General features: G+C 44.5%; 1 protein-coding gene across 2 annotated transcripts in view; it reads right to left on the minus strand.

The window, feature by feature from the left end:
- Positions 1-21,836, minus strand: part of arhgap23a (Rho GTPase activating protein 23a) — a 69,866-nt gene that overhangs the window by 42,593 nt on the left and 5,437 nt on the right. Inside the window, exon 1 of one of the 2 annotated variants that reach the window (XM_018660577.2) lies at positions 13,567-13,944. The exons of the other annotated variant lie outside the window; for it this stretch is intronic. Coding sequence (XP_018516093.1) covers positions 13,567-13,620 — 54 coding nt within the window. The 5' untranslated portion in view covers positions 13,621-13,944. Of the gene's footprint in view, positions 1-13,566; positions 13,945-21,836 lie in introns of those variants that run through there. 2 annotated transcript variants of the gene reach the window in all.

A 21,836-nucleotide genomic window follows, 5' to 3' on the forward strand; every position in this document is an offset into this window, starting at 1 on the left:
CTTCTTTATGTTCAGGTCACAAAAATGAAGACAAAAGCAAGGTTTAAGATTTGCTCGCATTTCTTCCTGTGTTTCACACAGTTACAACTATTGTTAGCTTTGATTTTATGAAATATCTGCCTCTGAAATGTCTGCAACCACTCCAATACAGCAGAGGTAAAGAGTGTGTGTGTTTGAGAGTCACATTCAAAAAACAAAGCAGCAAACACGTCTTTCCAAAAACAGCACAAAATCTTGCTATAAACAGTTTGCGTACGCTCTATCTCTTTGGTTTAAAAAGTAGGTCCACTGAAGACTGTTGACAGAGAGCTCTGTGATTATTCTGAGTAACAGTGCGGAACAGCAGAAAACATCTCGGATGGATATCTCAAAACCTCAGCAGATAAAACCCAAACGACTGCACGGCCGATGCTGGATTTTTGAGGTTGATGCTAAGGTCAGGTTTATGCTAAATCCAGAGCAGTTTGCACGACTTGTTGTCCAACCACGTCAGAGGGCAAAAAGGTATTTATAGCTGTTCCAAACGGCCGCACTCTGAGGCGGAGTAAAAAAAGACCCAATAATTACTGAAACATGGGGACGATGGCACACATCTAACAGGGCTGCACTCAGATGTTCACGCAGTAGGTGAAAGAAATGGACAACTAGAGGGAGAAGTTCAGTGGCCAGTGATGTGAAGTGGGTGTCATGTTGGACATGGCCGCACAATGCCAACATTGGAAACGTTTTCAGAAGCTTTTCAAGGTGTAACTGCTAAACGTTACACTGATTTCTTGTTATTTTTGAGCCGTTCATTTAAAAAAAACAAACTAACTATCTGCCTGGCTACACAGCACTTAAGGCAGCTGAGAAATTGTGCATTTTTGGGTGAAGTGATCCTTTGCAGCCACTCTTCACCCTCTCCTACAAATGCAGCCTTTCTCCAGGATGTCAATTGTCATCTTAAGAGCCGTCACCATCACCCTTTACCCATCACCTCCGTGCTGACAGTTGCCATGAGAACCAACAAAGTGCCTCTGTTCGAGCATGAGGAAAAAACCCTGCAGGGCGATGAGTTTGACAGCAGAGACATTTACGCTCATTATAGGTTTGAAACTGGCTTTCACAGCTGATTTTTCTGAGTGTGAAGGTTCAGGACTTAAACTTCTCACATTGCAAACCGGTCGGTGCCTTTGGGATTATTCGATACAAGATTTTTTTTCAGCAGCTCGTCTGTTAGTTATGAACTGAGACCTGCGACAATCTGTGAAATAACGAGCGGCACAAAAATGAGAAAACGCAGACGGTGTGGAATGAAAAATGTTCCACCTTCATGTTTGTTTTCCTTTCTTTTGCCAAAGTTGCGTGAGAGCTCACAGACGCAAGTGATCGCCAAGAATGCTGAACCTGAAACAAATCTGTCCCAGTTAAAGGTGTGATATCACTTCACTGTGTTTGTACTCATGTAGCCTGTCCGAGAACAGCTTCCTCTGTCTCTGAGCCACCACGAGGCGACGGCAGCTGTGGTCTGTCAGGTAAACTCCCAGCTGCGCTTTCTCTTCAATAGATACATCTGTCTGCTGATGTGTGTGTATACTACATACTGTATACCATCAGGGCCTATGACGACATCTGGCAAAGAGCTACTCTCCTCAAGCTGTACCCCCCCCCCGTACTGACCACAACCGCTGGGAGCAATCAGAGCATCACGTCTGAGCTCCGCTGCAATAAGAGCCCACCCCCCCATCCCCTCAACTCCCCCCTTCTCCCTATTTTTTTTCCTGCCTCTTGCTCTTTTCTTCTCTTTCTCTTCTGGTTGTTTTCAGAAGCAGGCCTCAGCAGTAGAAAACCACAGGGCTCCAGCAGGCCTCTCTCCACCCCCCACCCCCCCACCTCGTCTGCGTCTGGGCGAACGATGGCCATACTTGGAGCCCCCTCTTTTTTGGCTGCCCCCCCCCTTCCTCTCTACAAGCCCAGATGTATATATTTAGCTCATCTTTGCCTCTGTGTAATTAACAGATGAAAATTATAAGTTTCAAACTCAAACATGACGTTGTTGTTCTCCTCGTCTGAAGCCGGGCTCGAGCTCGCATCTCAGCTTATAGTCCCCGAAAACCAGGCAGCAGTCCAAGGTTTTGGGGCGTGGCGGAGGGCGATGCTGAGCCAGGTTGGGAGGCTAAAACTGAGCCTGCAAGGAAAAAAGAAAAAAAGAAAAAGACGGAGGGAGAGCAGGACTGCAGAAAGGAGCCCGAATGTTTATTAGAGCAAGCGAGATGGCCTGCCTGCCTCCCAACAGCCCTGGAGTTTCCATTTGAGGTCATCTGGTTTTTACATTCCTGCCATGCACCATCGCTCGCACCACGCTGAGGAAGTCCACCACCGCTCTGTTCGCACAGGATCGTACAGTCCAGCGATTCTCAAAGTGGAGTCTGGGGGGTGCGGGGTAGCTATTTAGGGAGCTCTCAGAGCAGCAAGGAATAGTTGAATTTCATTAAGTATACTCCTAAGTTACAATCACCTGGGAATCTGTGGCTTGTGTCTGGGTATTTGTGATGTGAAAATATCTGGTAATTACTGGTACATACGCTGCTTTTTCAGATGTACTCAGGCATGGACACAGATCTAAAAGCAGCTGGGCAAATTCCTGACTTCTAAAAGTTCAAAGATTCACTTACGTTTTCCATATTTCTCTCATCAGACCATCTCAAATCTCAGTCTGATTTCCAACCCTCATGACTCTCTGCAGACTCACACTGACTTCTTTAACTGCTCCATAGGCAGGGCCACTGGGCAAAAGACATTTGCACAACAACATAATCAATTACTGCATGAATTCTGGGGCTGACAAATCGAATCTTCTCTCCTGTAAAATCTTGATTTTCTCCAGTGAGGTCAACTTTGAATCCTAAAGCAAATCAAAGCCGGTCGCATGTGACGCAGAGGCCGAGAGAACTTCTCAAACTGTGATGGACTGATAAACCAGAGATTAAATCCAAACTGTTTCTGCCCTTTGCCCTCCCTCCTCCTCCTCCTCCTCCTCCTCCTCTTCTTCTCTTCATCATTCCCCAGTGGCACAGAGATGGTATACAGATACGGCCCGACATGTTTTGAATACAGGAGGATCGGCCCACGCTATCATCTCATCTAGCCCACTCCTTCCTGTTGACACGCCGCAGACTGTAAAACCCCAGCTGAACAGACGGACATCTCTAGAGGACGAAGATGCTGCTGGTGTCTCAGTGTGTGTTTGTTTGCTGTTTTCTTGCCAGATCCCAGAGGCTGTGCCCTTTGATATGTTTAATGTAATGATGCCATCCATATGCCAAGCTGATTCTGATGCCGCTTCTGTGTGTTTAGCCTCTGTCACTCTGTATTAGCTGCCTTTTAATGCCAGGCATGGCAGCGGCTCAGAGTCAGAGATTGCTCTCCCCTGCAGAAATAAACTGTCCTCTGTGGTTTCATGACTTGTTTCACCCCAGAGAAGAAAAGAAAGAAAGGTCAGACGTGCGGCCTCAAGGGAAGACGGGTCTCGCTCATCTCCCTGTTTTTGGCCCAGTGGGACGACAGCGTAGGATTGTGACTGTTGACATGGGAGTCACACACACACACACACACACATATGGTCTCAGTCTGTGTTTGAGATGAAAAACACACTGGCACTGCTCAGAGCAAAGAGGAATGCTAATAGAAACATACTGTCCTGTTAGTTTTCATTCTGTAAACTGAGCGAGCAGAGGGAGGAGGGAGGGAGCGGATGCACAAGAATCACACTGAAACAAACCTTTTATGGCACAAATTTACAGAGGAATACCTTCTGCTTTAAGAATGACGTTTAGCCCAGAGAGGTGGTTTTTTTTTTTTTTTAAAGAAAGCATACCGGAAATAAAAATTAAAACAACTTATGGCTGCACATTCAGACGAGGCTGGAGAAACGAAAGCAGCTCAAAACGGGAGGAACCTGAAAAGGAGATGACCAAAGAAGGTAGCGAGGAGGGGATCAAAGCTGACAGAGACTGCTCAAAGGTACGGGGGGGTCAGAAAAACAAGGAAGCTGGAATATGGAAAAGGTTGGAGTAAAAAAAAAGAAAAGAAGAAAAACTACCTTATCAACGAGGATGGAAACACATAGAGGAAACAGAAGAGAGGAAGAAACTGTGATGATGAACACAGCTCAGTGTGTGTGTGTATGTGTGTGTTACTGCATTTGCATGTGCATAGTATTCTGGTTAAGGTGACATTTGGAATAAGCAGTGAGTTTTGAATATTCCTCCGAGCAAACCCACAAACTAAACAGAACTGTTGTCTATTTAACTCAAATTAAACAAATTAACTATTGCGCTTAAGACAACAGTGCATGCGTTTGGAGGAACCTGGAGTAACGTGAGGCTTAAAGCTGTTTTCTGATCAAAACCAGCGCGATCGATGACGCTGTGCAGTGCAAATTAACATAAAACAGACCAGTGAGGATTCTAGCTGTTAGACTTCTGGATAATACAAGAACATAAAAGCTGCTGTATGCAGGATTAGAGATCGGAACAACTCAGTGAAGAAAAACTTATCCAAGTCATTTAGCCAGTTTAACACAGCTGTGTAGCCTCAAGTAAACAGTTCTGGTAAAGGAAACAGACAGGGATGTGACAGCATCGAGTTTGTAAAGCAACATTTCTGAGGGATTACTTCCTGACTCTCAATCCTAAATACAAAGGCCTCACGACCGCTGAAGGAAAAAAGACCTGAGTATTATGATGACACAACCCTGTCACATAGAAATTCAGTTTGTTTTGTAGGAAATGTAACTGTGGCCAGATTATGTTTTCTATTAATGTAACTGGCAGGTTGCAAATACACTGATACTGAAAATATCAGTAATATGTTGACAAATAACATGTTAAAATATCAGATGTTGCAGCGACTACAGCCTTATAAAACTCTTTTATGTTTCTGTTTTGGTTTAACACAGAAAAACTTCCCGGTGACTTCAGACACAACCTGTTTATTTACATTTAAGAAAAACCACAGTCTTTCCCTAACCTTCATCAACATGCTGTTGTTGCCTAAACCTCACCACAGACACGACTGCGGATGCAAACTCTGGTGTGTGTGTGTGTGTGTGGTGTGGTGTTGACAGTCAAATAGTTTGTTCACCCGCCATCCACCTCAACCACCTCCTGACGCCTCTGCTGCTGTTAATAAATGCAACACTTCATTCAGTCATTCATATAAATGTTACCTCTGAACATAATCAACCATCACAAAACAACTGGGAAAATAATATCCAGGAGATTCAGCGGTGTGACGAGAGGCCAGAAAGTCACTGCGCTCAGCCAAGAAATAATTACAGCACAAGATCCGAGTAAAAACACATTTAGCAGACGGACATGTGAGTGGACAAGAATAGGCAGAGATAACATTTCAGACGACTGGTACATTCAAAACCAAAAGAGAGCATGACCCTTATTATCCTTTGAGAGAATCTTAGTGATGTAAACAGAGGCGGTGTTGTGCTGGACCAGGAGGCATCAGGAAAACCACAGCGCTCTATCTCTTCCCAGCATCCTCTGCTCCTCATTAGCTTCTCAATAATCGCTGTCCCATGATTTTGCTGGACTGTCAAAACACCCCCTTCCTCCACCTTCTCCTCCTCCTCCTCCTCTCCAAGAAAGACAGGACTGATGGTTGTGTAAGCGTGTGTGTTGTTGCACATGCGTCCACACTGCATCAGTACAGCTAGAGGTCAGTGAGTCTGCTCACTAACTCCAATGAAACAACAGTAACTCACTGCGTCTGACCTGCAATTCACACTTCATCAGCTCTCAACCGGAGCTGTGACGGGCGTTTGCTGGCCGCCCGCCATTTAGAGTATAAACAAGCCTCCCAGAGGAACGTCCCTGATCTGAAAGTTATGTACAGCGAGTAAACATCATCACACTGTTACTGCCAGAGCTGCTCTTCTTCCTCTTCTGATTAATAGATGTTATGTCCACGCTACAAAAACCAGAACATGCTGTGATTCTCCTACAAGCTGATTACAAACATTTAAACACTAACGTCACAGATAGAAAATCAAGTAATAGCTTAGTTAAAGTGGAGCTCATACACCAGTGTGAGCAAATGCATATTGATTTTCACTGGAACGTTAGAAATAATGAAACAATAACACAGTAAATGTAATTTCTGATGTTTTCTAACAAGCCTCGTGGTTGATTCCAGTTGGCTTATAATGCATCAGCTTTTGCACTGGGCAATATAAAAATCAATAATGTGAGACAATGGAAATGTGTCAACCCACAAAGAAAACTGGAAAAGAAAAATAAGTTGTGTAATGTCTTCTGTGGCTCTGTGACTGAGACAATAACATCATCAGGGCTATCAAGGGTTTGGACTTGGAGACATTACATTTCTAACAAAACATCTGCTTTTCAATCTTGTGCTGTGGAGTCTGTGTTCACCAGGGATGGAGGGAAATGCAGGATACATCATTTTTGGACTCAACTCAAATCAGGGACTAAAAGCCAGGATACCACCACTTCTACTGCTGTTATTTAACTAAACTGCAAGACACCTTTCTTTAATATCTCTGGTTGTTTAAGGCCATTGAGATAAATGGAGCAAATTAGGACTGAAGTGATTAGTCAATTAAATGACCAGAAAATGTATTTACTGTTTTGATAAGTCAATTAATCCTCCCAGTCAGTTTTTCTGGGAAAAGGCCAAATATTCTCTTCTTCTCAAATGTGAGGATCAATGTGATGAAGTACTCTGATTTGTCAGGTATTAGCTTTCTGGATTAGACACAAACAGACTCTACCACCTGCTCATTTTATCTAGAAAATTACTTAATCGTGTTAGAAGACTTTACACGCATCAGTCATCCTTGATAAAACCAAGAACATCCAATAAAAGCATTTAAGTAAACACCTCATTTTGCTCCCTTGTACTTATAGTTTATGAGAGAAGTGTGAAATTTGGCAGCTTTTCTGCAGGTCGTGTAGGAGAACTTGCTTTTTCACTTTGCTTGTCTTCACTCTTCATTGTTTCCTTGTGTTTTGGCTGTCACACAGTGGCATCATGCTCCCCCCATGAGTCATTAGGATTCTCTCTATTTTGCTATCTTCTGCCCTCCTCCTCCTCCTCCTCTTCTTCCTCTGTCTCTCGCACATTCCAGTGCAATCCCCGCCGTTTGTTAAAAAAAAAGAAACGCTGCACAGCTGATTAGAGCAAGACACAGAAGCACCATTCAGCTTTCTGCAAACATACGCTTGTTCTTATCGCCAGGGCTCTTTGCAAAAAAATGTCAACATGATGAGAGGGCGATGCAAAAATGCGCGCAGTCGATATCAGGAACGTGAGAAAGACAGAGAGAGATGCAGGGTCCGATCGACTGAATGGAGATCAGTCAAATGGCGGCCCCTGCTTAACCCCTGTGGCCCCTGCCGCACACAGTGACAGGGGTTCCCCTCCTGCCTCCTTAGCCTCTTTACTGGGGGCCAAGTGTGTGACGAGGGGGGCCCCTGACCTCTGAACCTTGACCCCGATTCAAACCCCGCCTGGCTACCTTCCGGCCGATCCCACAGACAGATACACAGTCAAGTCTGCATTTCAGAACAAGATCCGACCTGCTCTTCATTCCTACCTATGTGCCGAGCATCATATCTACATGAAGCCCCTCACTTTACAGTACACTGTGCAACAGCCTCATATTTTCCTGCACAGAAGCAACACACTGTGGCACACACACATCAACACAGCGTCTCTGCGAGGGCTCACATACAAAGAGGCACTGACACAGGCCAGACCATCAACAGGCTGAATCTAATTAGCTCTCATCTGTTTCTGAGAGAGGCTTTGTTTCACACCAAACCTCCCAGTGCCTGGGAGTCAGACGCCACATGAAAAACACCCAGCTGGGACACAGGAGAGGATGAGTGGCTCTCTGCATGAGGAGAAGGTGACGAGGTACCAGATCTCTCTGGACAGGTACACTTCACCTCCGGCTGATATGTTGAAAAAAGCAAAAATGAGACGCAAATGAAAGAACGTCCCTGAGGGAGGTGCAAATCAAGTTATTGGATCATGATGTTCTGTTAACATTCTTGACATTTGTTCAGATCTCCTGCATCAGTATCTGCACTGATGCTGATTAAATACCTTCTTCATGGGTAAATGTCATTATATAAATTGAATCGCAGCGGGCCGACAACTCAGTTTTTAGCGCCACACCAATCTCTGACCTCGTCTTCCCTTACAGAAAAAATGAAATTAGTTCCATGAGCTCTGCAGATTTTAAATGCAGGAAAAAGCTCGGTACTCTGTATCAACAGAAACCCTGAGGTATCAGGAGGAACTGGAGATTCAATCTGTTCAGTTGCTATCAGAGAAAATCCTTCTGAGCTTCCCTGACATAAGAACATCAGGAAATATCCTCCTCCATTCACAGAAAATATACTATACCTTCAACCTCTTAACTTAGCTGGTAACATTCCTTAATGGAAAACGCTTCAACCCCACTTCACCGCTAATTATGTCATCATTAACTCCTGCTGCACAACCAAGCTTTGTTTAAACCCTCTGAACTTCTAGTGAAGCTCCCAAAGTTTACAAAGATACCAAACATGGCAGGCTGAATTTTCAGAAAATGTGCAAAAAAATCTTCTCAAGACATCCAGAATCTTTCCATTTGATGGCATGATGAAGCCATAAAAAATTGAGTCATGTAAACATCATATGACTTCAGTAAGGACAGTTGATACAGAGAGTATTTGTGAAACTGCACTGAATAGGATGAGTTTATTTCAAACTTAAAGCTGCTTAAAGAGGCCTTTTTTTTTTTCAAGTTTTCTCTGCCACTGAAAGTGGTTTCTTGCCGGGAGCAGGTGGTGGTGTTGCATTTACAATACAAGAGGTTAGAATTTGACCTCTGAGCAGCGTTACCTCTTCAGGGCAGACTGGATGCTACAATGAGTCACTATTGGAAAGTGAGGAAAGGGGCGGCTAGGCCACTGCTAGCTGGTTAGCATGCTAACTTCAGTAGAAGAAAAGAAGTGATAGAAACAGAAGCAAAACACTGATGTTGCTTTCTACCACTGAAGACAACTCTTGGTGAGTAAAGGAACAAAGTTTGATGCTGAACTCGCAACATTTATTCCAGACTGGTAGGTAAACAGCTGTTAATGCTAACGTTAGCTATGTAGCGATAGCAAAAACTTGCACGTAGCACCTTTAAAATCTCAACTATCAATTTCATTATTGGCTCTTTTTAGATAGGATAAAAAGACAGACAAACAGACAAACAGAATCATGATACTAATTAAATTCACAGACCTATGCAATCATTAGTAAGTAAAAAAAATGCACTTGATTACCCATAGTGAGTTTTGGCTCTTACTGAGAGCAGTGTGACTGACTAACAGGAGATCAATAAAGAGCCATTAGCAACAAAAACACACCCACTTTGCAGAGCTGCTCTATAACAGCCGCTCCTCTCTCACCACAGTAAACAAGGTCAATGATGACTGATGTCCTTCGCCCACCTGTATACTGGCTGCATGATATTTACACAGCATCAAGGACTTCCCCGTGCAAACATGAGGAGGGAAGGCCAAATTAAAACTCCACATGGAGTTCAGTTGTGGCCTTAACTTCAAAACAGAAGGCATCTGAATATAGTGTGTGTGTGTGAGACCACGTCTCATGCACCTGCGCCCCCATTATGAGTTATGTGTGTGCAGCTCTGACCCTTTAAGTGTGATGTAAACATGCTGGAGTGCCTATATTTGTGAACACCTGTGCTCGACTCTGTGTACGAGAGTGATTAAAGTGTGTCAACACACACACTCTCCAGGTTAATGATTGTGGACGTGAGGTGTGAGTGGCGGTGCAGCTGTCGTGTCTCGAGGCCCCCGAGCTGAGGAATGCAGCGGAGGTGACGGTGTCGAGTTGGGAGGGCGGAGGTGTGAAGGTGTGAGAGACGTTTTAATGGTGTTAACGGACTGATGCAGGGCACTCTGTAACACACAGTTTACTGTCAGGCATTCTGTATCCACTGTGGAGCTCCGCCCACTGAACTGACACTGTAAAAGACCAAATACCTGATCAGGTTTTGGGTGTTAGAGTGGAAGAATGTCCGACAGGTGAAAAGAAAGCATTATATGAAGAGATAAATCAACAGAAAACCAGTTTTGGGAGCCTATTTGTCAAGTTTTCAAACTTGAAATTTCATCAGAAATGTTCCAAATTCTCAGCATTACTGGCGTTTATGCGCACATGCCTTGCTTCACTCTCTCTTGGTACAAAAATGTCTGCATCTTAAAATTCTTGTGGAGTAAATCCATCAACATTGCTCTAGTTTCCATGGTTCTCCACAGTTTACTGCTTAAAACAAAGCAACGTCTACTTTCAACCTCCTGTCACAGGTTGCATTTGTCTGCAACCTGTGACCAGGTCAATTTTACAGGTAAAATTTAGATTTAGTTCACAGGAAGGTTAATCAGCAACAATTCTGATAATCCATTAACTGCTTCAAGTCATTTTTTTAAGCAGAAATACCTCAAATTCACTGGTTTCAGCCTCTAAACTGTTAATACTTGCCTGTCTTCTGTGATAGTGAACTGAACCTCTTTGGGTTTTGGATTAATGGTTGGACAAAAAAAAAGACATTTAAATACATCAGCTTTGGCAGTGAATGATTATGATGGTCATTTTCTCTATTTCCTGACATTTTATCAACCAAAAGACAAATCAGTTAATCAAGAAAATAACCAGCAGACTAATGGATAATGAAAATAGTTGCTACTGCATAACAGAAATATTTATCTTGACCATGATCAGACCATCAGGTTGGGAACCAGTGGAGTAGAATATGAAAGCAGGACACACTGTACAAAAGAAGAATGGAAATGAAAGACAGTGACTGTTCATATAAAAATCACATAAATTCCCAGCGTTGCATTACTGCCTGCTGCTATGTGCCCACTACACGGTGAAGCCATCTGCTAGCGATCACAGAAAATGCTTTCCTCTGCAGCATCATACAGCTGCTCTCACTTAACATTGCCTTGACCAGGAACTGATCCTGGACCTGCTGACTCGATAGGCCTCTGTGGTTTGAGGGTCTGCAACCTTTCAGAGGTGGTTGTCCTGTGATCAGCTGGATCAGCAGGCGCGACAGAGAGAACTAAAAGACAGCATGTGGATCAGCTAAAGCCTTTTTCTTAAGTTTGGGGTTTCGACTATTACAAATGATCCGAGAGGAGGACCTCGGTGCAAAGACAGCTCCCAGATCAGGGCTTAGAAGATCAAAGATCAGCAAAAAATAAAGCACTCTGTCATCAGTCGTGTCTGCAGTGTATCAGAGGAACTGGTACACGTGCCGCAGAGACAGAAAACGAGGCTTTAACATCGACCGGCCCGGCTCAAGATTTTCATAAAAGCGCTCTCATGTTTCCCATCATCAATATTCCCTGACATCACGTGGCTCAGTGCAGCATTAGACATCAGGAGCGCTGCTGCTCATCCTGCCCTCTGCCCCGCCCTGCCATCCACTGCCTCATTGATCTCACCCACAAACCCCTGCACTGCTACATTAGAGCAGGCCTGTGCTAACAACATTAAACCAGTCCCACTGGACATCGTCAAAACCGCCCTCATCACACAAACGCTTTCATCCTCTCCTCTTCGCTGCTGAACCGACGCACAAAGGCCGATTTACTTTGTCTCCCATTCTGACAAATTTAACATTTAATCAGATTCTAGTGTCATTTTGCATCTCGCTGTCTGTCTTTTATCGCTTTATCTAAACGGATTAGCGTTCAATCACAAGACTCAGGGAAGAAAAGTGCAGGTTATTTCTATCCCTGTTCCAGGGTGTATCTCTACTGTACGATAAAGCCACTGCCACAACGGTAAATTCCTCTCTCCTGGCTGAGTGAGACGAGCTGGGTGTTGGCTGAGACATTTGGGGGGGGGGGGGGTCAAAGGTCAGGTATGAAACAGGTCAGGGACTGAGATTAGACGACTCGAGGTCAGCAAAGAGGCCTCTGTAAAAAGAGACATACGCTAACAGTTAAATCAAGAGACGCTGTGAATGGAGTTTTACGAGTTCCTGTTGATTAAAATGACGTTGATGTTTTGTGGGTACACACGCAGCAGTCACTACAAAGTGTCTCACATTTTACTACAACTCTACATGTAAAAAGCATAAAATTAAAAAGATTAAAGTGAATTCAGGGTGTTTGAAGAAACATTCGCAGCTCTGTTACAAAGCAGAGAGGTTCAATTAAAGTGTGACCACAGAGGAGGAAACGTTACTCTTTGCTGGAGGTCATAAACTCAACAGCAACAGATAAAAAGAGATGCACCTGAAAGAAAAAAAGGAGCAAAGGTGGCTGGAAAAATGGGCTAAATTCCTAATTACACCAAGACTGAGCAGTGTTGCAACACACAGGAGAGACAAAGGCAAACGTGACCTCACAACCTTGTCAAACACACACACACAAACACACACTAACACTGATCCACGTTCATAAAGCAAAAGAACCAAAGAAAATATCAGATATCTCTGCAACTCCCTGTCACAACCACATTAGACACACACACATATGAAGAGCCAAGAGGTTAAATCAAAGCAGATCCACACACACACATACATATAAACACAGCACTGGGCCCAGGAAAAACCATATGCCTCCTTCAACAAGCAGACCACCGCCCAGACTGACAAAATCTTACCTCATGACTTCACTATGACACACCAGTGCTTCTTCCACACACACACACACACACATTCCTGGAGTCGGTCCAGGAGGAATTCAGTGTTTATCTGTTTCATTTATCGAGGTTTTCAGCAGCGCAAACAAGTTTCTTTTAGTGGAAATCATTAAAAGCGTGTTTCACATTCACTTACTGCTGTTTCATTTCAGAGGAAGAGAGGAAGGACCTGAAGGCATGTTTGATGTAGTTATGAAGGAAATAAGAAGTGAAGCATCTTTCCTCTTCTTCTCATTAAGACACCTCCACCTTCCTGTGTAGCTGTGTCACTAACTGAGTCTCATATTGTTAGAAATACCAGGTTAAAATGACAGAAGTTCAGTCACGTCCACAAACTGATTCATTTCTTACTGTTATAAAAACAAAAATCAGCAAAGATGAATGAATGATTGGACACGCGCTCCAAACATCATCCATGTTTGGGACGTCCGGTCTAGATTGACAAACCTGTCCGCCTCCTGATGCCGGGAGAGGCGGACAAAAGGCTGGAGCAGCCCGGGCGTTAAATCAGACTCTGGATCAGTTTTTTTTTAATGAAGCGGCGGGTGAATTCACTCTGCTGCCGTCCACAATAAAACGCACTGATCAAACACTTGGTTTCTGTACAGTATGTCGGTTGAGTGTGTGTGTGTGTGTGTGTGTGTGTACACAGTGGCTATGTAAACTAAGTGTTAATCCTCTTAGGAAATCACGCTCTCTGACCAGCACCGTGCACGTACAAGCGCCGCACTTCAGCCCGTCCAAAAACACAATAACGCCCAGGTATCGGTGCGTAATGATGAATAAAGCTGCAAGTTAACGGTGCCAGCTCCGCGTACTTACGTGGTTCTCAGAGTAGGGTGGTATTCCAACAAGGCAAAAAGCAACTCCATTCATTGGACAGCAGAAACTGTTTGGCCGCAACAAGGAGAGGCAGATTTTGTTGCTGCACGAGCGGCAACAACGAGAGGCAGGACGGGGGGGGGGCAGCTCTGAGAGTAACAATGCTCAACGCTCCGACACAAACTTATATGTTCAACACTTCATCCAGCTTCCTTCCTCCTAAAAAACTCCACTCTGTTCCCGTTGTTTCGGGCCGTTCAGTGCGCGCTCCCCCCCTCCTTCGCCTCCTCCTCCTCCTCCTCTTCTTCTTCCGCCAGACCGCATCAGTTGTACATAACTAAATCCGTCTGTGCTCGGCCTGCCTGGAAACGGACTGCAGCAGCGTCAAGACAGTCTGGCACGGTGAGGGGTGGGGGGCACAGGAAGTGAGGAGACTCTGCCTTCAAAGTAAAGTCACCCTGAAGAGGAATGTGTCTACACTGCAACAAAAGCCTGATAGTTTTGTGTGATTAGTCATGTTGAAACATTCCTGGAAACGTTGAATAAACAGTGACTGGACGCTCACTTCTCACAGTTTACACTTGAAGAAATAACAAGCTATTGTGCGACTCATGTCACTCATGACTAAGTCGAGGCTTTTAAGGTGGACCTCTCACCGGAAATACCACATCTACATCGCGGTTAACTTGACAATTCGGGAATTCAAGGGAGTCAAATTAGAGGTGGGTGCGTTGGGTAAATCTGCGCGCTCCGCCCTGCGAAACCCACAGAGTGCGGGCTCCCTCTGGCTGGGAGGGGTGACTGATGCCACCAGGACAGTAACTAACAGTCAGGGTTGTTTTTAAATACATATTGTGGTAGTAAATACAGCCTGCAGTTGTTAACAATCGCTTAAAGTATGTAGGATTATTGAATCAAGTTAAATTCAGTTTTACCAAGTGTTGAAATCTTTTAGCACCAGAAGGCCAGTGTTATGTTATTGGATTATAACAGGTAGCATTTAATGCTATATCAGTTTGATGTAGAGCTAATTTAAATTATTTTGTATGATATGTGGCAAAAAAAGGCTTTTGAAACTTTCAGTTGCAAAGAAAAGAGCAAACAGAAGTATCATGAAATGAAAACACTCATGTAAAATACCTTAAGTTGTCCTTAAGTAGGCTACAGTACCTGAGTAAATGTACTTACGTTCCAGCATTGATCATCCAGTCTACAGCAGCATATTCAAATTGCTTGTTTTAATGAGCAACAGTCCAAAGAGTCCAAAAATATTCACTTAAATATATAGAAGACTTAAAAATAATAGCAAATATTCAGATTTGAGATGAACCGTCCACTTAAACCATTAAAGCTGCTGATTAATGACAACAGTTTGCTTCCGACACTATTTCAGACGTACGAAAAATTCTCCTAACCTAATCATAAAATCAGTGGCACCAACAAAAAGCCACGAGTCCAAGTGGGTGTGTGACTCATGACAAACAGAAAAGGGCTAAACAAAGACTGAAGGCATAATTCACTCAGAGATGTCAGAGGTCCTTCCACACCCAGATAGAATAAACGATAATTCATATATTCTCAGAAAAAGCGTTGACAGAGCTGTATTTTTAGCCAGTTTGGCTGCAGATGAATGCCGTCCACATGAATCAACACACACACACACACACACAGTAGAGTCAGGGGAAGCTTACTCATCAGTAGAGCAGGAATTTCAGACTGCTGCCAAGAAATTTCGCTACGTCTTACTGTATATGCTCGGCGGTAGCTGTGGTACAGCAGAATGGGTGTAAATGTGAACTTCAGTCCTGAAGATGGAATAAAAGTGAGGAAAGGGAAAGAAGATAAAAATGTGGCGCTGCTGGCTTTAGCCGCAGCGATGGCTCAAAGCTGGGGGCCCATGTGGCTACTATTACTCTGAGGGGTGCGAGTATCAGAGAGCCACTTCAAAAGCCTGCCTGCCTATGGGGAAACAGACCGGAGTCATAGGGGGAAAAAGCAGCTTACAGGAGCCCTTCCCACGCCAAGAGCTGCAGCTGCCAACTCAGCCTTCATCTCAACATGTCTCCTCTGTCTGCTCACTCTCTCCTCACGGCCTCCAACCTCTGCTCCTGGCCTGCACCGAGAGACACACGATCCCTGCCAAAGGCTTACAGAGGACGCGCTTTCGAAAAGTCCTAGTCTTGACCTTCGCTCGTCTCCAACTCATCTCCCATTTGAGGCGGATAATTACCATATGTGTCCTAAATCCACTCCCCTCCAGGTTGCTCATATAGTGCAGCCAAAGTAGTTTCTCTTGAATGCCAGAGAGGCCTGAAATCCACTGTGGCAGAGCACAGAGGCCAGAGAGACTTATCGAGAGCATCTTGGTCTTAAGGTGGGAGTGGAGGACAGATGGTTTCGAGGCAGACAGCGAGGTTCCTGGAGCTTGTTTTCTGGGGGGTCAAGGAGCACGAGGGCTGTCGCAGCTGGACGTTTTCTATCCTCCCTGACCTCTAATATGGATCTATCTCAGCTAGCCTCTCCGTTTCTCTCTGCACTCCATGTGTTTTTGATTCCGGCAGACGGAGGGATAAATCAGTCTGTGCCCTGACACTTTTTCTGTGGGAAGAAAGATCCCATGTTAGTGCACCCCCTCCTGCGCTAGGGGTTTGTCCAGATTGCATGCAGATACGCGCTCATGCTACGTATCAATTTGGCTGTCAGGCGAGCAAAACGGGGGCCTTCTATTATTGATGGCTGCCAGTCGGCTGAGACCGGGAGGTGCAGAGAGAGAGAAGGAGGAAGATTTGTGTCTTTGAGGTGTCCTGTGTCACAATTGATCAGGTAGGCAAGCATATTTTAAAATGCTGATTTTAAACTGCAGGAAAGAGCTGAAATTGTATCCATATCCCCCCAAAAGAAGTGTCTTTTATTGCTCACGATGCATTTGATGGCTTACAGTCTGCATCTAAGGACTCTCTCCTCCTTGTGCTGCGTCTCTGGGTCAGCCTCTTCCACTGACACACAGCCTCAGGCGCTGGGTATGTCCCCGAGATTGACTGAGTAAACCCCGCTGTGACGAGGATGTGAGGCGACGCTCCTGATCTCTTCCCCTCAAGGGCCCGGCTGGGGATGAACAGGGAGCACCCACAGACCAGCGAGTGGCCTTCCCTTGGTCATTACATAATCACACACACACACAGCCTGGCGCCTTGTAGGACAAACCCATAAACAACCATCATCCCATTTGCTCGCTCGACCGCGCCCCAACTCCCACCTCCCTCCGCTGGCCTGGCTTGCCCAGTGAAACGTGATTTTCTCCGCTCTGCTGCTGAGGCTGCGGAGGCGAGGGAGGTAGGGAGGGAGTGATGGTGGGTGGGCATCCCCTGCCATCCCTCATACCATTCTAGGCCACTTCACAGAGCGTTCGCGCTGGTACGCTACTACTAATTGTGGTCACTCCATTTATTCCAACTTTACCCCCCCTCCCCCCTCTGAGGCTTCTTGCGTCCCTCATTCTTTCATATCTCCTCTGTTTCACTCCACTTCCCTGCAGTTATTGAGTCTGTCCTCTGAGTAAATGTTCGTCACCCTCCTCTGCGCACATACTTTCAGACTGAGGGGTGTAGTTGCCAGATCTTTTCAACATCATTTACTTTAAACCTCTGCAGTCTGTAATACTCTCCTCTCTGTCAGGCAGGCCACTCTATCCCTCCACTTTCCACTTGATACAGTTGCATTTAATAAAAGCTGCCTGGATGGTCTCTCACACAGCTAAGAGCCAGAAAGACACAATGTGCAAGTCCTGCCAAGCTACAGTATCTCCTGTTCCCCGGCTGATCTAATAAAAAGAGTAACCTTCTTTCTGTCCTAATCTCAAATGTAATAAGAAGCTGATTTTCGCTGTCTGGGCCTGATAACGTGAAGTGCGTCTGGCGAAAGCTGCGAGCAGTGAGTCAGAGTCAGGAGCTGGAGAAATGTGGCCTGTGAGCTTAAAGGAATATCTGCATGTTCACATGTGCTCCAGCTTAAGTAGTAATGTACAGCTGCTTATTGCTAAGCATGTATGAACACATACATGAGCGTAAGCAGCCGATTGAGACATGGATGTCATCAGCGAGCAAGAGAGCAGTTTGGATATTTATGTGCTTGTGAATGAGATGTAGACAGGGACTCTGCTGTATGTCTCACATGGTGGTTGTCTCTGGCTGCCTGTTGACACAGAGGCTCCTGTGGCACTCCTTTGAAAGGGGTTGTGGGAAGGTTGAGGAGGTGTAACACCGGTGACCCCCCCCCCCACCCCCCCAGGCCTGCGTGGATTCCAGCCGGAGTTGTAAATCCCACCACCACCACCATCTCTGCGTGACAGGAGTCCTCCTCTTTGTCTGGCTGGACAACTGGCACGAGAGGAGGAAACAGCTGACCGGTCGAGCGGACAGACAGGCTTTGTGACTGTACTGTACTGGCATCTTGAAACTCGACTGAAATGTTTAGGTTTTGAAGAACTGAGCTTGAACTGCAGACTGTGCGCCATAAAACTGTTCTTTCGAAAACCAGAATCATTTTGAAGATCATTGATTACCCCTGCATTCATCCTGTTGTTTCCATCATCAATAAATACCAGTGTGCCAGGTCCATTGGCAGCCATACAGGACCAAGCCATAACAGAAGCAGCACCATGTGAGGTGGTGGGTTTTTTGTCTCCACACTTCACTCTTTCCATCATTTTGATAGAGTTTTGTCTCATCAGTCCATAGTGTTTTCTTTTGCATGTATTTGCAAACTGAGATGCATCCTCCTGACGTTATGGTCATGAAGCCTTCACTTGAGCGTTGACAAGGAAACATGTCCGACAGCACCCACATCCCACTCCTACTCCTCATATTGACAGACTCTCTGCATGAACTATTGTTGAAACAACACACAGCTGCCCAATAAACCCTTACAAACCTCATCCACAAATATGGAAAAGCTTCAGTTCCAGTTCGTGTACCTCATCTTGAACCGTTCTGAGCATTTTGACCAAAAATAAATTGGTTCGGATCCCAGCTAGAACTCAAGAGTAGCAGGTTTTCAAGTGCAGAACGTGACAACATCATACTCTACAGATTGACAAAAGAGCAACAATGAAAAAGGCATGCAAGAAATCATCGGAAAAGAAGAACTAATTAAGTGGAAAAGAGCCAAATGACCAATTCTGAACCCTTACAGTTTTGGCACCATTTGTTAAAAGAGCTATAACTCACACGCACTTATTTCAATATTGAGGTAAACCTACTCAAATTAAAGCTTAGACTTGGCACTTTAATGCAGTATCAATTATTTTATTTCAAACTGCATGTGCTTAAGGGCAGAGACTGAAGCAGCTGTCCAAATACTTATGGTCTGGGCTGTATAAAGTTATTGGCTTGGTCAATAGAAATCTTTTAGGGGCTTAGGAGACAATAAAACCCCACCACTAATTTTCCTGGTTGTTTTTTTTTATATAACTAAGGTCAGGAGGGAACATAATGTCAAATTTTCTGTAAAAGGACACAGTTGGCAAACCAGTCTAACCTTTATTTCCCTCCTCCACTGTTCCTCTTCCGACCTCCTGACCCGTCCTCTCTCCCTGCCTCACCCCACTCTACATTTCACTGTAATCCTCCCCCCTCTTCTCCCTTGCAGCTGCCTCACTCATTCTCCCACAGAACTCTCTGACTCAAACAGAAAACAACTACGAGCAACTCGGACACCGAATCTGACTGGAGGCAGGTTAGGGCCGGAGCGCTGGCTGTTTTGGAGGGGACGTTCGGTTGGGTAGGATACTGGAGAGAATGACTCATTGAGGCCAAGAACGCAGACACACACCACCAGCTTGTGCTCTTGACTGGACATGCTGATCTGCCACATCCGCAAGCCTACTGAGCTCGATTTAACTTTTTCAACCCCCCGTTTTAGCTCTGCTTCCACCGGATTTCACCACTGATACAGGCATCTGTATCAACATCTAGAAACATAATTTCCTACTGAGTTTTACGTATGTACGCCTATTGTCAAAACCATTCTTAGGCAGTTTATGTCCTATCTTCCCGTTCGAGCTGATACACTATCTCATCCCAAAACATGAACAGCAGTTTTCTGTCTGGCGCACACATTAGTCTTAACATGGCGAGAGCTGATTAGAGCGGCCATGTGGGAGTTTTTGAGATAAAGGAACAAAGAGAAGGAAATACCCAGAGTCTTAACGAGGAGAGTAGTGGATGTTCAGGTGTTGCACAGTTTGCACAAATGAGCGCTGATTCAGTTCCCGAGAGCTTCTAGTCTGTCTCGATTAATGTACTCCTCAAAGCTCCAGACAAACACAGACAGCAACAACAAGTGAATCACATCCAGGGTATTCCACTGTTTCTATAAATGTAACCTGTTACTATAAATGCTTGGCACACATTCTTCAAAGGACATCCCTGTAGTCTGCCCCCCCCAACACCTTTTCTTTTCCCCTAAACCTCTTCTGAGAGACAGAGAGGGAAAATAAACAGAGGCTCGTAGTTCCAGTAGCAGCACTGCCAGTTTCCTTCCTCCTACCCGTCACTTCATAGACGCCTTAATGCGTTTGCAGCCTCTTTACCTTTCGCAACTCCACTTCCTGCCTCTAGCATCACTTCCTGCAGTGGGGGGAGAGAGGGGGCACACAATGGAAATGAGCTCCAAGGATAAGGTATGTCTTCCAAGTCACATTCGGGAACCAGTTGCTCTGATATCAGCAATAAATATTTGCATCACATTTCGCTGCTGGTCAGTGATGAGTCAGGAACATCTGAAAATAACTCACACAAAACTAGAATGACATATTATTAGATTAGGTGGTGTGTTTGGACAATGGACAATTGAAAAGTTTCCTTTTTTAACTTTTGGAAAAAAACTGCAATGTGGTGTGATCACACATTCTCAAACCTGACTATTTTAGGATGTTTCCAGTCGGCTGCTTCCCTTTAATACTGTTAAATATGAAACTGTACGTTCATGCTGACAGTTACAAGAAGCTTCTAAAACTTTTGGACACTAAAAAATGTGTTTCCTGTGAAGAGTTTACTGAGTTAATCCTGACCTGGCCTGACAGAAGCACTGTTAGAGTGTGCATCAAGTATTGGCATTTATCAGTGTGATTCATTATTTCACGGTTTTAATTTCTACCAGATTTTTACTCAGTTTGAAAAATGAACTCATTTTCAAAACTAAAAAAGCTACTGAAGCTGTTTCAATTTATAATCCAGTTCACAGACGTCATTTGGATATTGATGAATCCTCTTTTGTGACTTATATAAACAGACTCTACAACAACAGATCTCCTGAGAATTTGTGGTGCAACAGAGGTTTTAAGCCACTCCTCTCACGTATATACAGTGAACTGAATAATCCTGTACGTTCAAGGAGATAATATCCTAATCCCAGCATTTCCCCGGCCTTAAAACTCAGAGATAAGTTTGTCTAGACATGGCCTTAAAGAGGGGTGTTCTCCTGTTCAGGCCACACGGGAGGAACACTACAACAGATTCCTTTTCCACCTTCGGAAAAAAGTCCCTGTTTTCATCTATTCAACCATCAGCGTGAAAACATTTACTTCACACATCCTGAACACTGTTGTGAGTCTCATAAAAAATATAATTCTGCACCAGACGCATCACAGACGGAGATGAGGACAGACTGCTGAGAAGGCTGGTGTTGCTCACCTCTGAAACCTTTAAATATACGTTTAAAAGAAACGTCAGCACTCACAGAAACAAAGAAAATGCAGCTAAAGATGACAACTTGATCATCTACTGAGATTCAAGAAACGTTTGTGATAGTTTAAGAAACATATCTGCAAGAGAGGATATTCATTTTTATGAGCAGACATTTATTAATACACTGTGAAATCTTGCATTTTTCCCACTGTGATCAATAAGTGATGAGAACACACTAAGTAGAGGAGGATTATAGAGTGTGTTTCCCTGCTGGAATTAACATAAATGTGCAACGTCATTAACATACAGCAAAAACAAACAAACATCTTCTATTCTAGCTTATGCTTAAAAAAAAAAAAAAAGACGACCATCTGTTCCTTTTGTGCTCACTGCAGAGATCTCCCTACACAGATAATCCTCAATCCCCCAGAAAAGATAGAAACTCAGCCACAGTTGCATTTGGAAGCCACAAGGGGGCTCAGCACAGTGTTCGCTTGCAAGATGAGGCAGGATAAGGGTGGGGAATGAAAAATGAAGTTGTCCTCAGATACCGCTCTGTGGTGAGTTTTTCATTTTATCCCCCCA

The sequence above is a fragment of the Lates calcarifer genome, linkage group LG11, assembly GCF_001640805.2.
Source record: "Lates calcarifer isolate ASB-BC8 linkage group LG11, TLL_Latcal_v3, whole genome shotgun sequence".
Classification (NCBI taxonomy): domain Eukaryota; kingdom Metazoa; phylum Chordata; class Actinopteri; family Centropomidae; genus Lates; species Lates calcarifer.